Source organism: Exophiala spinifera, assembly GCF_000836115.1.
Source record: "Exophiala spinifera strain CBS 89968 unplaced genomic scaffold supercont1.1, whole genome shotgun sequence".
In the NCBI taxonomy this organism is placed as follows: Eukaryota; Fungi; Ascomycota; class Eurotiomycetes; order Chaetothyriales; family Herpotrichiellaceae; genus Exophiala; species Exophiala spinifera.
In genome coordinates, this window is record NW_015622513.1 from 3,648,016 (window position 1) to 3,668,596 (window position 20,581).

At 50.8% G+C, this 20,581-nt stretch overlaps 4 protein-coding genes across 4 annotated transcripts; 2 read left to right on the forward strand and 2 right to left on the reverse strand.

The window, feature by feature from the left end:
• Positions 1–404: 404 nt before the first annotated feature.
• On the reverse strand, positions 405–7,778 carry PV08_01333 (uncharacterized protein; the record flags this gene model as incomplete). Its single annotated transcript, XM_016375695.1, has 1 exon — positions 405–7,778. One exon carries the CDS (start codon positions 7,776–7,778, stop codon positions 405–407), a length of 7,374 nt encoding a protein of 2,457 aa, XP_016240971.1.
• A 558-nt stretch (positions 7,779–8,336) lies between these two features.
• On the forward strand, positions 8,337–12,193 carry PV08_01334 (uncharacterized protein; the record flags this gene model as incomplete). The annotated part of the gene is made up of 2 exons (XM_016375696.1): positions 8,337–8,507; positions 8,555–12,193. The coding sequence occupies 2 exons, from the start codon at positions 8,337–8,339 to the stop codon at positions 12,191–12,193; spliced, it is 3,810 nt and encodes a 1,269-aa protein (XP_016240972.1).
• A 1,919-nt stretch (positions 12,194–14,112) lies between these two features.
• Positions 14,113–15,483, forward strand: PV08_01335 (uncharacterized protein; the record flags this gene model as incomplete). The annotated part of the gene is made up of 1 exon (XM_016375697.1): positions 14,113–15,483. The coding sequence occupies one exon, from the start codon at positions 14,113–14,115 to the stop codon at positions 15,481–15,483; it is 1,371 nt and encodes a 456-aa protein (XP_016240973.1).
• A 645-nt stretch (positions 15,484–16,128) lies between these two features.
• PV08_01336 (potassium/sodium efflux P-type ATPase, fungal-type) lies at positions 16,129–19,537 on the reverse strand (the record flags this gene model as incomplete). The annotated part of the gene is made up of 5 exons (XM_016375698.1): positions 16,129–16,341; positions 16,409–17,176; positions 17,228–18,718; positions 18,799–18,925; positions 19,044–19,537. The coding sequence occupies 5 exons, from the start codon at positions 19,535–19,537 to the stop codon at positions 16,129–16,131; spliced, it is 3,093 nt and encodes a 1,030-aa protein (XP_016240974.1).
• Positions 19,538–20,581: the final 1,044 nt, after the last annotated feature.

Below are 20,581 nucleotides of genomic sequence, written 5' to 3' on the forward strand. Positions count from 1 at the left end.
CTGAACTAGATTTCTCCTCCAAGTGGTTTTCCTCAATCGACGCCTCAATGTGTTTTCGCTGCTTTGCATACCTACCTACTTCGACTCGTATCTAGGTAGGCCTTGCGATGCTCTCTCTGTATGACCCTCAGAGAGTACAAGGCACCAAATAAAACCCCGCTATGCGTCTCATGCAAGTAGACCCAAACGTGCGCCATGCCGCTATGCGAAACATCGCCATAAGCCCTCTCACATCTTGAGCTGGTACGAAGTAGGCAGCGCAAAAAAATAGAACAACAAACAATAACAACCAACCACCCCCCCCCCGGTGCCGCATCTCAGCTTCGACATTCGCGTCTTTTTGCCTGTTCTTCCCCGACGGCACCCTTTCTACTGTAACCCTTACTCCTGCCATCTTCCTTGGGCTACGACAAAATTTGCACCTCGTTCTCGCCAACGTCCCCGTCCTTATCACCACCTTCGATACGCAACATCCTCCTCTCCACCTTGACAGGTTTGAATTGATGCCAACAATTGGGCGCCTCTAGCACGTATCGGTTCATTGCTTCGCGGAACCTTCTTTTGTACTCCTTAGGACTTGTCACTGTGGGCCGGTTCTTCCCTCCACGTGCAAAACCACGGTCCTTGATCCAACTCTCAAGCTTCTTATCCCAAGTATACGTGCGAATACAGTCGATGATCCCCACAACGAGTTCCTTCCTTACTTCGTCAATGGCGACCATCAACGAATAGTCCATGACATTTTGCCTGGCCAAGAAGAGTGTATCGTTGTGAACACTGCTTCGCAGGAGCTTCTTGCTATGCTCACGTGTGAACAAGGGAGACTCGTAGATGAATTCCACCATGTTCTCATCCAAGAGTACTTCGTTCTGCTCGCCAGTGGCGTTGATCTTGCGGTTGCGCATGCTGCCTTTCAGATCAAAAATTCGCGTGGGAATACGATCGTAGAACAGGTTCTCCATCACCAACAGAAACCAATTGTACTCGAGACCCGTCACTGGGTTCTTGATGATGATTTGGTAGAAGCCCAACATCTTCGCGATTACAGAGGGCAACTCATGGAAGAACGCCTCGGACATGATCTGGAAGTAGTTCGGAGCGAACTTGAGAAATGACTGCGTTTCGATAGGTGAAAGTGACTTCAGCACGAATCGATCGTCCAAGGTCTTGAGAAAGAGGGACTTTGTCTTTCCACCTTTCGAGTCCCATTTGGCACATCTCGAGAGTGACTCGATGATTCTATCAGCAACGCCGCATTTCCTGCGGACAGCGTCAAATTGCTCAGCGAAGAATATCTTGCAGAGCATCTTGGCCGGCCCTTCCTGAAACTGGTATTTTAGGTGGGTACCAGTCTTCCGTAGCAGAGAGTGCATGACATCGGCCTGCAGAGCGTCCGAATGATCATGTCCACCCATATAATGCACACTATCGCGGACAGGACGATTTTGCAAATCCTGCAGCATGGTTTTGTAATCTTGCGAGTCAAGGGCGAACGCAATAATGGAGCTTGGCTCATCTTCACGAACGATGATGTCGCAATCGGCAAAGATATGATCTGATGCTCCAAGAGGATACTCAAGTGGAGTCCATCCACTTGCTGATCGTTCGGCCCAGAAATTGGTCAACATCTTCATGAGAGAGGTACGTTCGTGTTTGGGAAGTTCTTTGAGATCCATATCTTCCTGGGACATGCGTAGCAGGTCTTCGGGTGAGTCCGGAAGGTATATCTCTTCTGAAACCTCTTCAACATCGCTTCGATCTTCGTTCTCAGAAGGAGCGTGACTCGAGATTTGCGCATCTACCTCATTCTCCAAGTTATCGGGTGATGCCGTTGTCAACAAAGGGTGCGCCTCCCGCTGAGTAGTTTCGACTTGCGCCAAACCTTGCACCAGATTTGCTGACGTTTGGTCAATGTCCGGAGCCTCGTCCATACCGAAGACATCATCCGAGTCATCTCTTTCTTCAACTGCCTCGTCAACATCTTTGTAGACCTCAACGATTGGCTTTGACACTGCCAATGGATAGATCCTGGACTGTCTATTCCTAGCGGCCCTCAACTTCCTCTCTCTAATTCTCTCACGTTCAAACTCGCGACTAAGCTGTTCGAAATGCTTGGCTAGGTTTGACACGCGTGATTCTTTTCGTTCCTTGATCGCTCGTGGTATAAGCGAATGTCCTTTGGAGAATGTATTCTTTTTGAGCTGTGAGAGTCCCAATCGTTCAGAAAGCTTTTTGTCGGGAACGGGGAGGTTAGAATCAGAACTGATTGCTGGCAAAGAAGGATTATTTTTGGAAGATCCAAAACCGTTCATAGCGTTTATTGCCGACAATGTGCTAGATGGTGGTTGGCCAGCGGTCTGGCGTAGAGATAGAACCCCGGCTGGCTGAGAATGTGCGCGAGATAGCTTCGGAGAGGTGACTTGACCATCAGCCGTTCGCCGCACTGACGATGATTGAGCGTGATCTTCAGCTGACACAGGCATATCAATCGCCTGCGTTTTGGGACTGGTAACCGGGGTCCCAGACGCTTCAGTAGTTCGGGAAAGGGTAGTAGAAAGTTCGGAGACAAGTGCTTCTCGTTGCTCGTCGGTCGCTGCATCCTCTGCAGCGATGGAAGGAATGGTTTCTCGGTGGCCCGGCAATTCTATTGCAAGATCCAGATGTTTGACATCTTCAATATTCCTTGGTCCATCCAATACAGAAGGAAGACTTTGGACGTCCTTTTGCGTCGATGCCGGCGACAATAGTGCCTCGTCTTCTGTCGATGCGTGGTTAGAATGCTCATTGAGGACAGATTGAAGGACATCCTGCGTCTTCTCCGGGGAAAGCTTTGAACCTCTGCGTAGTTCAAGCATATCGGGTCGTTTCTCTTCCAATTCTTCCTTTTCATCAAACCTGTCGTCGGTGGATGGCGTTGCCAGACCCTCATCCTGGGTTGTAAGCGAGGTCACCGAAACATCACGATCTAGGAATATTTTCTTGAGCTGCAAAGTGGCTAGTCTCCGGATATCTTTTTCTGAAGGGAAGAAGTCCCGCTCGAAGTCAGAAAAGACAGTGTCCCATTCTGATACCTTTTCTTGACTCTCTCGTACGATGCTGTTCAAAGGGATGGTCTCCCAGTACCTTGAATTTGTGTAGCTTTCTTGAAGCTTCTTGATTAGGCTGGCATGTTCTTCGGTGGCTCTCTTAGTTAGCTTCTCAATCTCAGCGCGACAGGCCTCTGCAGCCTCAGGTAATACAGCATCGACATTGATGTTCTTTAAGCGAAGTTTGACGGATACCATGAATCGTGTAATTCGCTGTTCCAACCGCGTATATACTTCATTACGAAATTTCAGGTCGTTGTCAACTTTCCAAGTGATTCTCATTCTTGGAACAATGATCTCCAGAAGATCGATAGGATCATAATGAACGCGCAAGGCAAAATCCTTGTACCCAAAGTACCTCAGGTGGTCTCGATGAAGGTCGTGAGGACAGATTCCAGCTCGAGCGTGAAGATCTGCACTCCAGAAGGAGAGCTCGAGGTATTTTCCGAAGGAGTATTTCCAGGTACTTGGTGACATAGGGGTGACAGTTGTTTCGACGCCGCAGACTTTACACTGACTCCACATGAGTATAACATCTTGGAAACCACGCATCTTTGCGGGATATGGTAGTACAAAAACCGTAACTTGGGCTTCCCCATGCACGTACTGTCGGTGATGATCGTGCATCTTCTTTTCACAAGCTTCTGATTGGCAAGCCTCATTTGCGCGATAGCAGAGATCCTCAACATATTGCCCAAGTGTGCAGTCGGCTTCAAATTCGGCTTCTGTCTCGTGCTCATTGTAGAAGCTGAAGGCCAAAAGATCCGGTCCTGAGCATGGTACAGAGGTTTCTGTGGAGACGAGACTGAACAGCACCACGATGTTCTGGTGGGCGAATGGATCGAAGAGATTGCGGTTTCCCGAAAGGTAGGTTTCCCACTGCTTCTTTTGAGTTTCGTAATTGTAGACGGCTTTGTCGTACTCAGCGTCGTGAACAGCATGAATAATTTCCCTGACCTTCTTGCTCGCTCCAGCTAAGGGTCTATGAACCATCTCGGGCTGCAGCAGGGTAAACTTGGCAGTCTTGCCCTTGTCTTCTATTGCTTGCTCGGCAGACAAATCCTGGTCTCTAAGTCTTTTAAGATATACCACCCGCCTCTCTAACTCACGGGCACGCATTAACAGATAAGGTTGCGAGAACTTGACGAATGGCGATGCGGAGAGAATCCGGGTTTCATGCTTCAGTACAAGGTCTTCATAAAACGTAGGCACGGGAATGTCGTCCGGAATGTGGACCGAATCCGCTGTGTCCATTCTGGTGGCTGTCATGGTAGTACTGTCCCTTTCCGAGGAGTCAGCCTCTGTGTTGGAGGTATCGGCTTCTGCCTTCGGTAGACTATCAACATTGGTTGCTTCTGTTTCTCTGGTTTTCGTAGGTTGAGGAGCTTCATTGCTCACCGAAGGTGCCTTGCAAGTTGTATTCGCTGATCCAGTAATAACAAGGTCTGCTCCTTGCACAGTTGGAGCACTTGGAATGAGAGCCCACTCATCTCTCATCAAGCAAGTCTCTAGCTTCAGGTTATATACAACATACACCATGAATTCCGTGACGTGCTTGATCTTAGTAAGTGTTTGCCGATCGGCACCCCTTAGCGCGATCGTGCAGCCAAGAGCTGGAGGGCAGCCGGATAGATAGACGTATGTTTTCTTTCGGCCTTCGGCTACGAAGGTCTTGACCTCGAAAGAATCACAGCGGCCGAAGGGGTCCGCCTGTGATGTGAGCTTGTCCATTGAGTGCATGACCCGAGCTCGTGTGCATCTTGAGACAGCTTCGAGGACAGACGATTTGACGTTGAATATCGTCGTTATCTTGGCCTTCTCCAAAAGATCCAATGCCAGCCCAGAGATGTTGCGCTGAGCCAAAAGAACATCCGGTTTTAGGGCAGCAATACGACCCACAAGATTGTTCAGGTACTCCCTTTCCTGCCTAATGACAGGGTCCAGACTCAGAAAATGCTGCTCATGTCGAGCGTATTCTAGAGCAAAAGTGATGATCAAGATTTTGGGATTTGAATGGGAGCGAGCCATACTCTTCAGAGCCACATTCTTTGTGAATACCAGACCAGAAATGTATGCTGTGTCCCCTGGTTTCCCCCCCGGTATTTTCTTTAGCTTCACATAGTTGCGAATATCTATGTCATCACCGCCCTGAACATCGGGATCAACGTCGTCGGTAGCTTTGAGAAGGATCGGAATCAGGGCATCTTCCCAACTCGACACCTTTGGGACATCAGCATCTTTAAGAAGCTGCTGAAGAAGCTTATGTACGTGTTGTATACTGGCACGGTTGAGTTCCATTGCCGGAGCAGCCACTCCACGCATAGACGCGCTGCGGATCATCCGTGACCGCCCACGGTAGATGCTGGAACTCTCGGCCGCAGAGTCCTGTACATCATCCTGAGTCGGAATGATTATCTGTAACCGTTCTCTTGTTGTCCGAGGTGTCCTTTGGTGAATGCTACTCGAGACACTGAGATTTCGTTTTCGAGAGCCTCTCAAAGATTCAACATTGCGAGAGCCAACTACGCTGGCATCGTCGTTATCCTTTCCCAGGCTCAGGAGTCCCGCAATGCTGCGATCGCCAATTCGAGATCGCCCTTTTCGTACGGCAGCGAGGAGGCCACCGATCGCAGTTCTATCGTTGCTGGGCCCGCTACTCGAGAGCTTGTCCGCGCTTATGGCGTCGTTGATGGAGGGCTCATCCTCACTAGATGGGTCATCAGAGAGATATTGTGCAAGGTCGGGATCGATGATACTGTCACGGTGGAAAGCAGACGATTTCCCTTCTTTTAGAACTTCCTCGGCAGCGCGCCGTTGAAAAGGTGCACGATCTTCGTGATAGGCTTTGAAATTTCGGATATGTTGGTGCTTATTAGAATGATGTCGCTTATGGCCGTGACCAATAGAGTGAGTTGGTTTCAATGACCTGGACGAGCTTGGTCGAGGCAACGGACGGTCTGTGGTGTCGAATTCAAGGACAGCCGAACTCCGATTAGCACCTTCAAACGCCCGCCGAAGAGGGAAGCTCATAGTAGGAGTCTTTGACATTTGCTCCAAGGATTGGGAAGCCAGAGAAGCATTATCATCATCATTGCGTGCAAGCACCCGAGTTTGAAAATTTGTTTCCGGCGTACGAGGACGTGCGCCAACCTCTGTGAGAGATAGATCTTCGACTGAGTAGTCGGAAGAATCGTCATCGTGAGAAGTGATGATGGATTCGCAAGGTTTACAGACACGAACAGCACTGTTGGCTCCGAAGTGACTTCCGCTAATAACGACAGTACACTTATTATCGAAGATCTGTCCGCAGGTCCGGCAGTGATGCTTGCGACGGAATGTTGTGAACGGTTCACCACAGTGGAAGCAATCCTTGGCATTCTCGTCCCGCATCCAGAACTCCTTGCTCAGAAGCTTGCTCCTCAACCGGTTGACAGGACGTGCTTGAGAAGCTCGCAAACCATCATCCAAATCGGTACCTGTGGAGTCGTCTCGTCTGGGACGCGACATTCTCGTTAGAACCGTGGAATCAGATGAAGACGTCCGGGAAGTGCGAAAGCCTGGTAACTTGGATTGGCTGATTCGGGGCGCGAGCTTTTCAGAAGGGCGTGACTCTGAAGTCATGGAAACGGGTGATTTTAGAGCCGGAGGATCGTTTGGTTTTCCGTGCGGCCCTGGATGGCTTCTGCTAGCATGAACAGCATTCTCGGCAAGCAGGTCCAATGGGTTGCTGTGGTGTTTCTGAGACGACGTGACGTCCTGCCTGGAAGTAACACGGGAAACAGACACATCTCCACTAGGCGTGGATTGTTGTAAGTTTGGCAAAGCGTCTAAATGACTCGTATGGCTCTGCGTGGAAGCGGACGATAGCCCGCGCTCGTGCGACACAGCCAGTTTGGAGTTTGGTCTTTGAGAAGCAGAAAGTCGAGGCGAGGTAATATGACGATTAGTCCTATCAGTTGTGGTACTCTCGGTGTTAGGTTTCGAGAAAACTCTCCGGAGCCCGTCGCTGTCGGTAGCTGCTGTCATGTTCCTCTCCCCTTTGGGTGATTCAAGATCGAAGCCAGACCCAGTTCTTGAGTGCCCCCCTGCACCGACAGCATGAATATTGACATTTGTAACAGAAGGATCAGCTAAGTGGGCTGAAGGCTGGGGATGACCAGTAGGCGATCTGATCGAGGGAGTCGACGGCAGGGACACCTTAGATATACTTGTCGCTTTAGAGGACATCTTGGACGCATATGGGTGCTGCTCAACAGCAACAGGAGAGTCAAAAGCAGGCAGCCTGGGCGACTGCGCTTTGGACGTTAGCCCAGAGCTCGGTTTAGAAGCCACCAAATCCTCCGGAAGGATCAGTGCAACTGGTTCTTGATGGCGGTCTTCGCTTTCTTTCACAGCGCCCACACTGGCCTTGAGTTTGTTGTAGAGACCTGAAATCCCGCCCTGTATCTCACCGGCCAACGATTTGTTTTCATGATTCGAGGCGGCCGCGGGAGGATCTGTATACTCGTTGAAGACGGTGAGATTGTTCGACTGAGAGGCTGCGGTATGGATGGTATTGAGGGCATGGTTGAGGGCATCCTGATCTAAATCAGTAGACAAGGAGGATTTGGAGTCTCTCCGGCCCCTTCGTCCAAGTGGAAGAAAAATGGATGAGGCAGAGGGACTAGGGTTGTCTTGAGTAGAAGACGCCATGATGCATCAGTCTGGCGGCCTCTCGGCCACAAAGTATCTGTGATAACGGCGAGAGGGCTTCATGCTCGAAGTCCCATGATATCATGGAGGATGAGATAACGTCGAGAGTCGCGTTCTGGTGACTTCTAGAAGGCCGCGGTGAACAAAGCAGCTGTGATACGACAGGCTTCAAGACAAGTTGAAGGCGGCAGACAAACCGGACACTCGGACTCGGGCGGCGACAGTGATGGATGGCACCAATGCGAGGGACTCTCTGCTACCGTAGGTACGCCGTACGAGTACGAGATCGGTTGCCGCCACCTTCCTACTGACAATATGGATACATACATGTACCTACCCCAACGTCATCCTTGGCAGGCCCGGCGCGTCTCGACGAAGAACAATTTCTCCAGACGCGACTTGCACATACCACGTGCATCTCTGAACGCATCTCTCGACACCGCCGGCCTCACCTTACTTTGCAACTCACGTAATTTCTACCCTGCTCCCGACCGTGCCCTGACTCCAGTGTGAGGCCACAGAACTGTCACTACCAACACCTATGAAGAGTGGCAGCAGATGGCTAGCCACGAAGCGTGGCTCGGTGCTTTCGTTGTTCAAGGCTTAGACGAGTACCTGCGCTTCGTTCAGACTGGCCAGCCCATGGTTGAGTATGGGTATAAAGTCGAAAGTGGTATTGTCAACATTTGGCGCAGGGACGCCTTCGTCCGCTCACTTTGCACAATAGAGGTACGGCACATGGCACCGGGCAAACATGATTGCTAACTGGAATGCAGACCCCTCAAGCCCCTCAGACCACTCGAGTCCAGGTGACCGACGGGAGACATTGTTTACCAGCAGTATTCTGGAGGGTTGCGGAAGAAGGCCTTGAGCGTATTGGAGTCGAGCAAGCTCATCTTACCGGGTCGACGGTCAATCTCCAAGTTACCAGACCGATCATAAGCATCGACTGCAGCTATCCGCATGAAACGCTGGAACTGCGCTTGGAAATTGAAAAATGCGAACCTATACAGAACGATAGTGCCAAAGCTATTCGTCAAGTCGAACGCCAACCACTGGGAACCTTGCCGAGTGTAAAACAGAAGATGCTCGAATTTACCACACAATGGTCCGCTCAAAGTCGCAATATCGGCACACCAAAGGGTAGTCCTAGTGGATCGATCCGATCGCAGGCTCGGTCCAGCCTGGGCAATGCTTCTGACGCTGATGATGATATCTCTCAGGTGCCGTTTCAAAGTCAGATAAACGTTGTCACGTGCGGTCAAAAATCGTCAATGCCGTCTCCCACTGTAAATCATGAAGAGACTCTACGTACTGCTTCGACCCTCATCGGACGCGCAAATGCCTTAGCGCAGACCATCAGCAAAGAAACCAGGCTCTCTCCGGTTCAACAAACCAATCCAGTGACTGCGCAGAATGAGGAGGACGTCACTCCCCACGTTTCAATCAAGCCTGTTCTCCGCGATCTCACTAGACACGGGCCGGCGGCAGAGGTGGCTTTGAACGAAGTTGTGGATGGCGAGCAAGGCCTACATAGCCGAGAGAGTGTCCAGGATGAATGCGGAGCCAACCATTTTGAGAGCGCAAAGAGAAGTGATCAGATAGGTGGTACAGCTCGGTATCCAGACCCTACACGATCGGCCGGGTCAAAACAGGAGTCCTCCCAATTACCAACATCGCTGATTCGTCATTTCAGACGGTGGAGAGAAGAGGCTCAGTCGGGACGCTACATTCCCAGATATCTACAAAAGATCCCCAGGGATCAAGAAGCGCTCCTCGAGTCTGATGACAGCTGGCAGCCAGCTCTTGTCGGGCGTACCGTCATGCCAGGACAAATCCCTATACATCTCAACGAGCGATTTATGAAATTTGCAGAACAAAAGGATTCGCTAGTTGAAGAACAGTTGCCAACCAATGAACCCATACCAGAACTTGAGAAGCCTATAACCCCTGAAATCAAAAGGACACTCCATGAACGTTACCTCGATAATGCAGCCAGTGATCTCGAGGACTCAGTTGCATCGTGGTCACCAAGCCCACCAACTCAAGATCGCCGTCGCCAAGCATTGCCAGCAGACAGCCCTTTGCCGAGTGCACGACAGAGGAGAAACTCTACATTGAAGTCGGCAGCTATAAAAGCAGAGGCGCCTCCAAGGACGCGGTCCGTCACGTCAAAATGCGGTGGCGACAATCAGCCGCTGCTTTCCTCATCGTCATCCCCGGTGGACGAGCATCCGATGGTCCAACCCGACAGCCTAGTAACTAATCGTAATCTTTCAAGGGAGGAACAGGTAGCGCACCGCGTGCCTGACCCCTCCCGAAACGGAACATCCGTCTCCGAAACTACAGCAGCAGATGCTCTGAAGAGTAGCATTCAGCCTGTCGTCGAGAAATCCGTGGCAGGCTCAAAGAAAGCAAGCAGCCCACAGGAAAAGCTTGTTCAGGTCGAAAGGACACCCTACATACCTAAGCGTCCTCTGACCCGGGTTGTCAAGACCGCGTTCAAGGGCACAGATAATACTCATGATTCTGGCCTGGCATCGTCTGGCTGTATTCCTTGCTCGTATGATGAACGCAGCTGTGCATTGCTACCTGCAATGCAAGCAGATGCGGGTGTACCTTTGATCGGGAGTTGCACTATTCCTCGAACAGACACCTTACAATCCAAATATGCTGGTGCTATTGGTTCAGCAAATGAGTACAGCCATTCCCTCTCTACCGGGGGTATGCAGCAACGGGAGAGTATACCACCGACAAACAAGACTAACGATGAAAATGGCCCAGGAGTGAACGCCGACAAACAAGCTGGGATCTCGTCTGAGAATGCCGACTCGGTGCGGTTAGCCAGCTCCTCGGAGCGATCCCGACGTCCAGGCTCCACAACATCTCAAGGTGATCAGAGATTGGAAGCAGAGCAAAAAACAGTAAGATCTCGTTCTGAGACTGCTGAAACCGTTCCCGCATCCCAGATTTTGTTGAATTCGTTGACCTCTCATGAACATTCGGCTGAGGCCAGCGGTGGTGCGGCTAGTGCGATGACGGGTCAACCACGGGATATTTCAGACGTTGTAGCGAATATTCCTGTTCCTCACTATGTTTCCGAGCTTAGAGATCATCGTCGAACGGCACTGAAGGCCATAAGTAAGCAGCCTTTGCAATCGAGGAAGTCCAGTTCATCTGCGAGGGACACCACCAGCAGCGACGGAAATGATCAATATGGCATAGCTGGTGATGGGAGCCCAATCTTGCAAACGGAAGCTCCATCTCCACAACTGTCCACTCCGAACAATCAATTCTCAACCTATGGTCGTGCTGAGGGTTATTTGAAGATGCAGCCGAGCGATTCTATCTCTCACGCAGCGACACCTCTAGTCATCGATCTTCAGCCCGTCTTTAGGAGATATCAAAATGCTTATGCAGATTACCGGGGCGACTTCACCGCATTTGAGACCGCATGTCGCTTACTCGGTAAGTTCTGGAGGTTGGGAAAAGAACTGCACTCCTACCTCTATGATGACGCGATATACCATCACCACCATGGATTTCGATGGTATCTCTTACATGAAGGTCCTGATGAGGACACTAGAATTATGACCTTTTATGAGTACTATCTCCAAAGAGTTGTTAAACCTACTCACACCAAACGTGTTGTTACCAAGGCAGTTGTTGAGAACTTGCCCGGACCTCGACCCCTGGAGTTGTTTCGACAAATGGAACCGCCTCTGCGCACTTCTGACGCGGCAACATCCCCGTTTCCCAACGCGAATGAAAGTATTTCTATTCTGCCGGCTCCTACCATGCTCTCAGACGTACCTATAGGAAAAGGGCACACTGGGCACTATGCATCGCAACCCGGCAGCGCCGTTGAACAATGGCGCCGGGAGATTTCTAGATTGCCCTCTCCGGAACTAGGAACTCCTGGTGTCGACCGCGGTCAAGTGGATGTTGTCTCATCCCCAGAGATCACAAATAGCGAGATCGGGCACGGCCTGCCTGCCGTTCAAGAGAGTAACTCCTCAGTACGTCAGGCCGCTTCTGTCCTACCCTTGCAAAAGTCGAGAGAAATGGAAGTCTCGAAGAAGAGAAAGAGGTCGCCCACCTTGAGGAATGTTATTCCGAATTCACTGGAGGCAGAAGTATCTGTTACTCCTAAGCGTGCTAAAGGCTCCAAGCCTTCAGCAAATCCTTTCGTGAAGCCATCCCGACCCGCTTCTGCCACAGCATCAACCGTGAAGATGACACCTACGCAGAGGGCACAAAGATGGTGGGTCGACTCTGATACACCGTTCAAACGATTTGAGCGGCATTATTCCTCTTTAACTCGAGAAACGCTGACCGGCAACAAGGGCAACCATACAACGACGTATCAGCCTGGGTACGTCAAGAAGATCGAGATCTTTTCTTGGAGACCTTGAGGCGGCATTTAGGACAATAAATAGGGCATGAACAGTTCCGGGGGACAGGGCGATAAATTCGAAACAGCAGACCTCAATCTAGAAAGGTTTTATTGCAGTTGCAAAGAAGAATCTGTGCGATATTTCGGTTTCCCCTTGGGAAGGACAAACTACCTTCATGGGGTCCTATTTACTGTGCTGATGTCAGAGCTTGCATTGCGCCGACAACAGCTGTAAGTGTGCCAGTGGATTTGTCCCCGTGCTTAAAATACCATGCGCTGCTCGCCCAGTAGAGCGCCACCAAGATCCCAGCAATAGCCCGCTCAATTGTAGTCCAGGTCGATGGGTCCCGTTGTGACATTTGATATGTGTGTAGTCCTGATCAGCATGTCAATTATTTTGCCAAGTTCGTCTCCCTGCTATCGAAGTCGACAGTTATTTTTAGAGAAAGAAGTCAGACACTTTTTAGTCTTTGATTGTCCCTCTCTTTCTTTTTTCTTTTTTCGTTTTGCCTTTTTCCTTTCTCCTTTCTTTTCCCCTTTCTTTTTCTTCCCCGTTTGTTCTTTTATTTGAGATGTTTGGGAAAGTCACGTTACACACTGGAGTTGTGCGGTGAGCACGTACCTGCAATCAAGAAAAACGCTGAACCTTGGTACCAACCGACACGCGCGTAGGCGAAGAGAAGTCTAGGTAAGGTCGACCATTGACCACGAGAGAAGACGTCTAGGCCGAAGACCTGGTCTCTTTCATATCAGCTAGCGCCTCTACGCGAGAAAGAAGAGGCGACAAACGGTGTGTCCGATGGCGACTCCAACGTGTGCGATGGACGTTGCGAGGGCGAGGCGAGACATTGCTGCTGCTGTTGGTTGTCGTCCTCGTTCAGTCTGCTTATCCTAAGAACTCGGTAGGAGACGAATGCTGGACGACCTGTGTCGAACCAAAAAACAAGGCACAGGGGATCCCGGATCGATACTCGACTGAATGGACTAAAGTTTCTCCAACTCCAGTTTGCTTTGTCATCACCCTCGGCTTGTGTTTTGCCATGAATGGATTCTCGAGTCGGCTTGGTCTGCGCTTCTGAAAGACAGCTTTGTTTCTATGTTCAGATCGCTTTCATGTTACATGTCCCACGAGTCTCCTGGCTATGTTACAGTTTCCGTTATTACAATCGAGTCCTTTCTTACCATTGATCTACTGGGGGTCCGGGCGCGGCGAGAGAGTCTCGTCAGAGTGGGATAAAGGTAATCGCTATTACGCACAACTGCGTCTGTATTACGCACAAAGACAAGGTGCTATACCCGATTAGGCTGTGGTATATCTGTTGCAACTTTCCCTATTCCCGCTCCTATTCCTGTGATGTATCCTGTGATGTGAGCAAATGACCGGAGAATCAGGTTGCGGGCAAATTTACATGGCAAAGCCTTCCTCCTTGCATGACTTGGTGCATAGTCTCAACCTGTCAAGTGACGATATTTGACGTTCCATTCTATCGATTCCAACTGCCATTCAAACATGCCTGGTATCACAGAGCTAAGTGCAGTTCCTCGTCGTCGTCGACGTCCTCCGCGGCCTCTTATTGCCGTCTGTCTCGGTCTTAACTGTCTCCTTGCCTCCTCTATCGCTTGTTCAGCCCCCTCAAATACGCTAGGCATTCATGTATGTCTGGTGATTCATGAGGATGACGAGGACTATTGAGCGGAGACGCGTGTAGCCAACGCGCACCGAGGCCGGAAAAACACCCTCCGGGGCAGCACACTTAGCTGATTACCGTCGGCGTTGTGCGTAATACAGACCCTGTTATGCGTATTACCAAATACCTCTTACAAAGACGATTATCCGGTGAAGGTATATAAAAAAGGGTCGATACTTCTCCAGGGCTTCCACAATCCGAAACCATCAGTGTGCCCAGAATGCAAACCCCACCCTCATCGAACGCAACCATGGAGGAGTACTATCCGTTGTACTTTGTGACTTTCAACTACGACGATGATCTCTTCAAGTTTGATATAGACCGTGTTGATCGCGCTCTGGAATGTTTCCTCGACTCTGACCTGCTCTTGTCGGATGAACGCGATTACAAGAACGCTATCGAGGAGTTTATACAATTTTCAGTGCCCGAAGGACTTGGCCGCCGCCTGTATGAGCATCACAAACGTCGGATCAAGAAATCTTTCCATACGGGATTGCTCGTTCGAGCCAAACGTATCAAGGCCTTTCGGAGAGTCTTGCACAAGGTCGAGCCACAACAAGCACCAGGACTGAAGACGTTTACCCGGACAGTCGGAAATTTGGTTTACAAGCATCTACCTCCAGGCGTCACTGTCGCACCAATGGAGATGTTTGCCGGGACAGTCCGAAAGTTGTGTTGCAAGCTTCTACCTCCAGGCGTCGCCGTCTCATCGATGGAACCCGGCTTTCTTGACGACCCGTCGTGGGTGCCTGTTCGCACTTCGTGGTTCGTCCCTATGTGCGATTATTACAAGCTCATCCCGCGAAGCCACCCCCGCTGGCGCCCTGAGATGCCCTTCTATCCGCCTGACATTGAACAGGCTCCGTTGCTAAATGACCTTCGCAATTGGGTACTGGATTTGAAAGAACTCAAATCGGTCCTTTTTCGGCTAAGCACTTCCCTTTCCTTCCTATTACGGTCCTTCTGCCCCCGAGACAAGCACAACCCCGACAGCGAGCACAACAGAGTCCTCAAGTTACTCACATACCGCAAGCACGTACTGAGTATGTGTGGTATGCTCCCACACGAGGATCGCCTTGTCAACGGCCGTGGGGTCGATTCACTGGAATTCGGCCTTGGGGAGGTGCAATGGCACCTAGTCAAGGGTGTATGGCCAGTTTTCACGGCAACCGAAGAGTGTCTCATCCTCTGGGAGCGTTCCAATATCGACAAGCAGAAGCTTAACGTGGCTATCAGCAGATTCGGACGGGCAATGATTCGAGCTGAAATGAACGATCTGGTGAACAATTTCCGAACCCCGCATCTCCGGAAAGAATTTCAGTTTGTCGTTACCGAGGACAAAGGCCCAATCTGCCCCGAGGAAGCGATAGAGGTGGGTGAGGACGACAGATGCCCAATCTGCCTCGAGGGATTGAAAGAGGTAGGTGATGCTACAACCCCCCTTGTGAACCAGAGTTGTTGCAACGCGCCACCATTCCACCTTGACTGTCTTGTGACAGAGCACCTGAAGAATTTCGCGATGCACAAACCTGTCAAGTGCCCCGTATGCCTCGTGAGACTTTCCCAGGACGAACTCAAGAACGTGGTCGACAAGGCGACGAAGCACATGGGTTTTTTATGAGCGAGCGCAGCGCTTCTGCTACCATCAAGAATGTTGAGTGAGACTTTGGATTCATGCAAAAGGTAAGGATTGTTACGGATGCACATCGTGGCGTTGAGGAGTGTTAAGTACGTGCACATCATCTGATTTCCAACAGCGAAGTCGAGGCTGGCCCTCGAAGCCCTCGAACAAGGTACTAGGTAGGCAATATCGAGTTTTTTCTTTAACACCATTGGAGATCAATTATGAAGTATGAAACCGTGCTCTCGATTGCATCGTGATTGCAATCCACGACTTCAAGCATTTGCTTATAACCTTTATACGCACTCCGCTAATGGCAAGGCAAGCGACCGGCGTCACGGTTGCACAAAATGAATACTATGTGAGACTGATGAAAGATTTTCCAAGGGTCCGCGGGCACAAGGGTCGAGAAAAACAGAGCAGCTGGACGGGGCTTTCGGTTGTTGTTCTCTAGAGGGATCAGAAAGACCGAAAGCAGACAGCTGGTTCGATTGCATATGGAGCCTTGCTTGTGACCTGTTTTAGGATAGCTAATACCCAATATCCACATCTCCTATGCGGCCATTTGCGGCACCAAGGTGTGGAAGTTACCCATTGCGTGGGTTTGGGGAATTATGCGCCATACCAAGGAGTATGGCGTGGGGATTAATCGAACTTTTCCAGCCTTTCGAAATCAGAGAACGCCAGGTTTTCCAGGTCGTCCGGTATGTTGATCAATGTCTTCGCACGCCTGCGAAAATAGATACGTTTGGCCCACTTCCATGTCTCGCAGCCAAGGAAGAACAGCAGCGCTTCGACGAAGACGATGCCCCATTCCCAGGAAATCCCAGTGTGTTTGAACACGGTGTGGTTGATGACCTGGATGAGCATGAGTTGGGTTGGTTCTAGGTTTTGCTACGATGTGGACTGCTGAAGAAGGACTTACCGGGATGTATATGGTTGGGAAAATAGTGACGAAGCCCGCAATGACAGCCCAGAACAAGAACTGGTTACGCCAGATGTCGTACGCCCACTGGGTAAAGCGTCGCTTGCTTGAAGGCTGCATGCGGAACAAGCTGCGTCTGGTATTGATCATCTCCCAGGCAAGGAAGAGTGCGAACCACGTCAGGCTGACGAAAGTCGTTGCCCGAGCTCGGAAGACCGTGTCGCACGATTGCGAGTAAGACCTGTTGCAGTCCACGCCGAGGTTTCCGTCCCCGAAGCCATACACGACGAGCAGGAACGACGAAAGGCAGAGAGCGGACATCCATAATCCGTACGCAAGCATGTCGAAGCACACTTCCCACGTGAAGACTCCCGCCTTGAGGGAGTTGGGTGGTCTTTCCAAGATGTCGGGAGCCGCAACTTCCAGGCCAAGGCCCATATCCGGCAAGCCACTGGTGATCATGATGACCCACAAAATCTGCACCGGTGCCAGGGGGAAGACGGAGAGTCCCGAGCTGTCTTTGAACGCGAGCCCGATCAAGAGCGTGCAAGCCTGGGCAATGTTCTCCGCCAACAGGTGCAAAACGAACTTCTGGATATTATCGAAAGTCCGACGACCCTCTTTGATGGCAGAAAGGATCGAAGCAAAGTTGTCGTCGGTGAGGACAATGTCAGATGCGTCTTTGGCCACATCGGAACCAGCCTGACCCATGGCGATACCGACGTCGGCTATCTTAAGTGATGGTGAGTCGTTGACGCCATCTCCAGTCTATTTCTGTTAACACAAGGGTTGTAATGAGATGTGATGGAAAATACTCACCATTGCCATGAAAGCGTTTCGACGACGAAGAGCCTGAATCATTCGAACCTTTGTATTCGGCGCGCATCGAGCAATTACAAGGGGTAACGCGGGGAGGTCGTCGATCTGGTCGTCGGTCAAATGGTCAAACTCCTTTGCAGTCATGACCATGCTTCTGGCAACGTTGGCAGAGAGGTTTTCCATCTTTTGGGGAAGGATGCCGACTTGTGCTGCTATCGCTCGGGCTGTGCCAGGATGATCGCCAGTGAGCATATGTACCTTTATGCCGGCACGATGGCATCGCTTCACAGCCCCCGCTGATTCGGGTCGAGGAGGATCGTAGAGACCAATCAGCCCGTGGAAGACGAGGTTGCATTCGACCTCTTGTCGCGGTGGTGGGTCTTCACGACTCGCCTTCTGCCCACTCATAGGATCATATGGTCGGCTGGCCAATGCTAGGACTCTGAGTCCTTGTGCAGCAAGAGCTTCCATGTTTTCCAAGATGGCCTCCTTCATGTCTTCAGTGAGATCGACAACGTCGCTAGTCTGCCACTTGATCTTCGTGCACGAGTCAAGGACACGTTCGACGGCACCTTTGGTAAAAACGTTCTGCTGCCTGCTTTGAACCTCTTCCATGATAACGGACATCTTCTTGACATCCGAATCAAAGGGATACTCGCTGACTTCTTTGTACTTTGCTTCCACACCACCCAGAAATCTGCTTCTGTTGAAGTTGAAGCGGGATGCAAAGACCTGGATTGCTATTTCGGTTGGATCCCCGAGAGCGACCCACTCACCTTCCTGGTTCTGGTGAACTCGTGCGATATTAGCCAGCGAGGCAACAAACAGAAGATCCGTCAGCTCAGAATTATCCTCGATTAGCTCCTCATGGCTACTAGCCTTCATTTCATGATTTTTTTGTTGATCATCCTTTGCAGGGGCCATTTTACTGTACAAGAGGTATCCGTCAGTGGGGTCGTACGGCTTGTTCGACGGCCCTACTGAATAGGTACCACGAGAAGGCAGCCAGCATTTTTTGGCAACCATCTTTCCTTGGGTAAGAGTTCCTGTCTTGTCAGAGCAAATGTCTGTGACAGCACCCAAGGCCTCCAGCGACTTGAGATTGCGGACAATGACATGGCGCTCGACCATTCTCTTAGTTGCGACGGCCATGGTGATCGTAAGTACAACCACGAGTGAAGCGGGAATCATCGAGAGACCGGTCGCAACAGCGTAAATGATGACCTCGGACTTGTTAGAGAAGTTGTTGGCAGCAAGGACAATAATTGCACAGAGTACGGCGATCCCGAAGAGGAGGATTGCAAGCCGTGATAACTTCTTTTGCAAGGGGGTCCCAATGTTCACGCCCAGAAACCGACCAACTGCATCGCTGAAAGTAAGTGCCCAGGACTCAAACTGCCGGAAGGGCGAGGCTGTCCCGTCAGGCCGCCTTTTGACTGGACGCCTTTTGGAGTCGCCTTGTCGAAGGGTTGCTGCAATAGAGCCGATTTCCTAAAGCCGCATTAACCTCTATCACTTGGTGGAAGATACGCATAATGAAGCGTGGACGCCGGGAAATCGACGGTACTTACCGTGTACATGCCTGTGGCAAAGACCAGACCAGTTGCTCGGCCTTTTGTTACAGTCGAGGAGCTGTATGCAACATTGAGACGATCACCAGGCCCAGTGTCGACATCGAATATCATCCCTTCATCCTTACTCACGGGTAGAGATTCTCCTGTCAGCAACGCCTCGTCGGTCTCAAAGTTTATGGATTCAATCAACCCAAGAGGTCGTCAGCGTTGAGAACATTCAATTTGGTTTGTAGGCAACTAACCGGACATCTGCAGGGACGGTATCTCCGACTTTGAGCTCGACAATGTCGCCTATTGTGAGCTCTGCGGTGGGGATATTCATGGTGGTACTATCTCGTATAGTATTGGCAGTCGGAGAAGACAAAGAGCGAAGTGAGTCCATGGTTTTCTCTGCAGAGAACTCTTGGAGGAATCCCACCACAATATTCAGAGCGATCACAGCTGCAACAACGCCGCCTTCAATCCATGACTTGATCGCGAATGAGACGATCATCGACATGAGGAGGACCAACATCATTGCATTGGCGACTTGTCGCACGAGGATCTTGAACGGCTGCACGCCGGGACCATCATCGAGTTCGTTACGGCCATATTGCTCCAGTCTCTGGTGAGCTTCCTGCACTCGGAGCCCGTGTGAAATATCAGTTTTGAGCTCCCGACTGAGGTCTTCAAGCCCAAGAGCATGTGCAGGCTTGCTTAGGGGTTTGTTGCTCTGGCCTGAAACGTGGTCCGACATCGTCCTTCACTTTGATGACCACCGGGGAATAGGAATGCGCAGGTGAAAGAGGAAAAGATAGGGGAGCCAGTGCAGTAAAGAAACTTACCACAATTGCACGATGGCGTTCACATATTGTGACGAATGGATCGCAACCGTCTGCTTCTGCCGATGGGTGTGGCGGAATAGTTGTCTTTCCGCATGAAGCCAAGAGCGCAGGGTGTCAAGCCGTAGACTTGGCAAACCAGGTCATGGTATGTCTTCTCTGATCACTTCCATCAAAGTCTGTACCGTCTTGCCGAGCATAGAACGGCAACACAACAAGGAGATGTCTTGGGGCCTCGAATAGGACATACATGTCGTGGAAATCTACCCGGCATCTTCTCAACATTTTGAACCTACCCTTTCGAGTATCGCGCTCGTTTATTGTTCGCCGAATACAGGATACAATATCGACAACCATGTTTGGTCACAACAACATACGTGTATAGGTGAATCACCTGTCTTCAGGTGCTTGAAAATGCTGTCGACTCGCAATCACAGGGTACACAGGTCTGTTCGTATTCGACTAGGATATGGCGATAGAATCTCCTCCGCCCGACTGCCAAGGAATTGTGGTGCATCAGCTCTTAGTATGTAAGTATGCAGGACAGATGGGAGGAGATCTTCGATGGCCGAGAGAAAGGACGGAGTCTTTGGTGCCAAGACAGGGCCAAGTCTCAGCCTTGTTCCGTCTAAGCGGGACTCTCCCATTGGCTGAGGCGACGACGAGATCGTCTTCCGGGCATGGCGGAACGTCTTGTATCTAGGATAACGCGATGTCGAGTATGCTGCCCAGAGTTCTCACTGAAGGATAATCGAATGATCATACAGTACGAGGATGTACGGTCTCCCTAGAACTTCTACCAAGCCGCTGCTCGGATGCCGAATCACGTGAGATGTCGTCAGGGGCCCTCACGATGATGTAATACCACGTGATGCTTCAGCCCTCCATCACTGATCCCTCGGCTACCGCAGTCTCCCGCTTTGTCTGAGAGAAATCTTCAACATCAGTGTCAACACGAG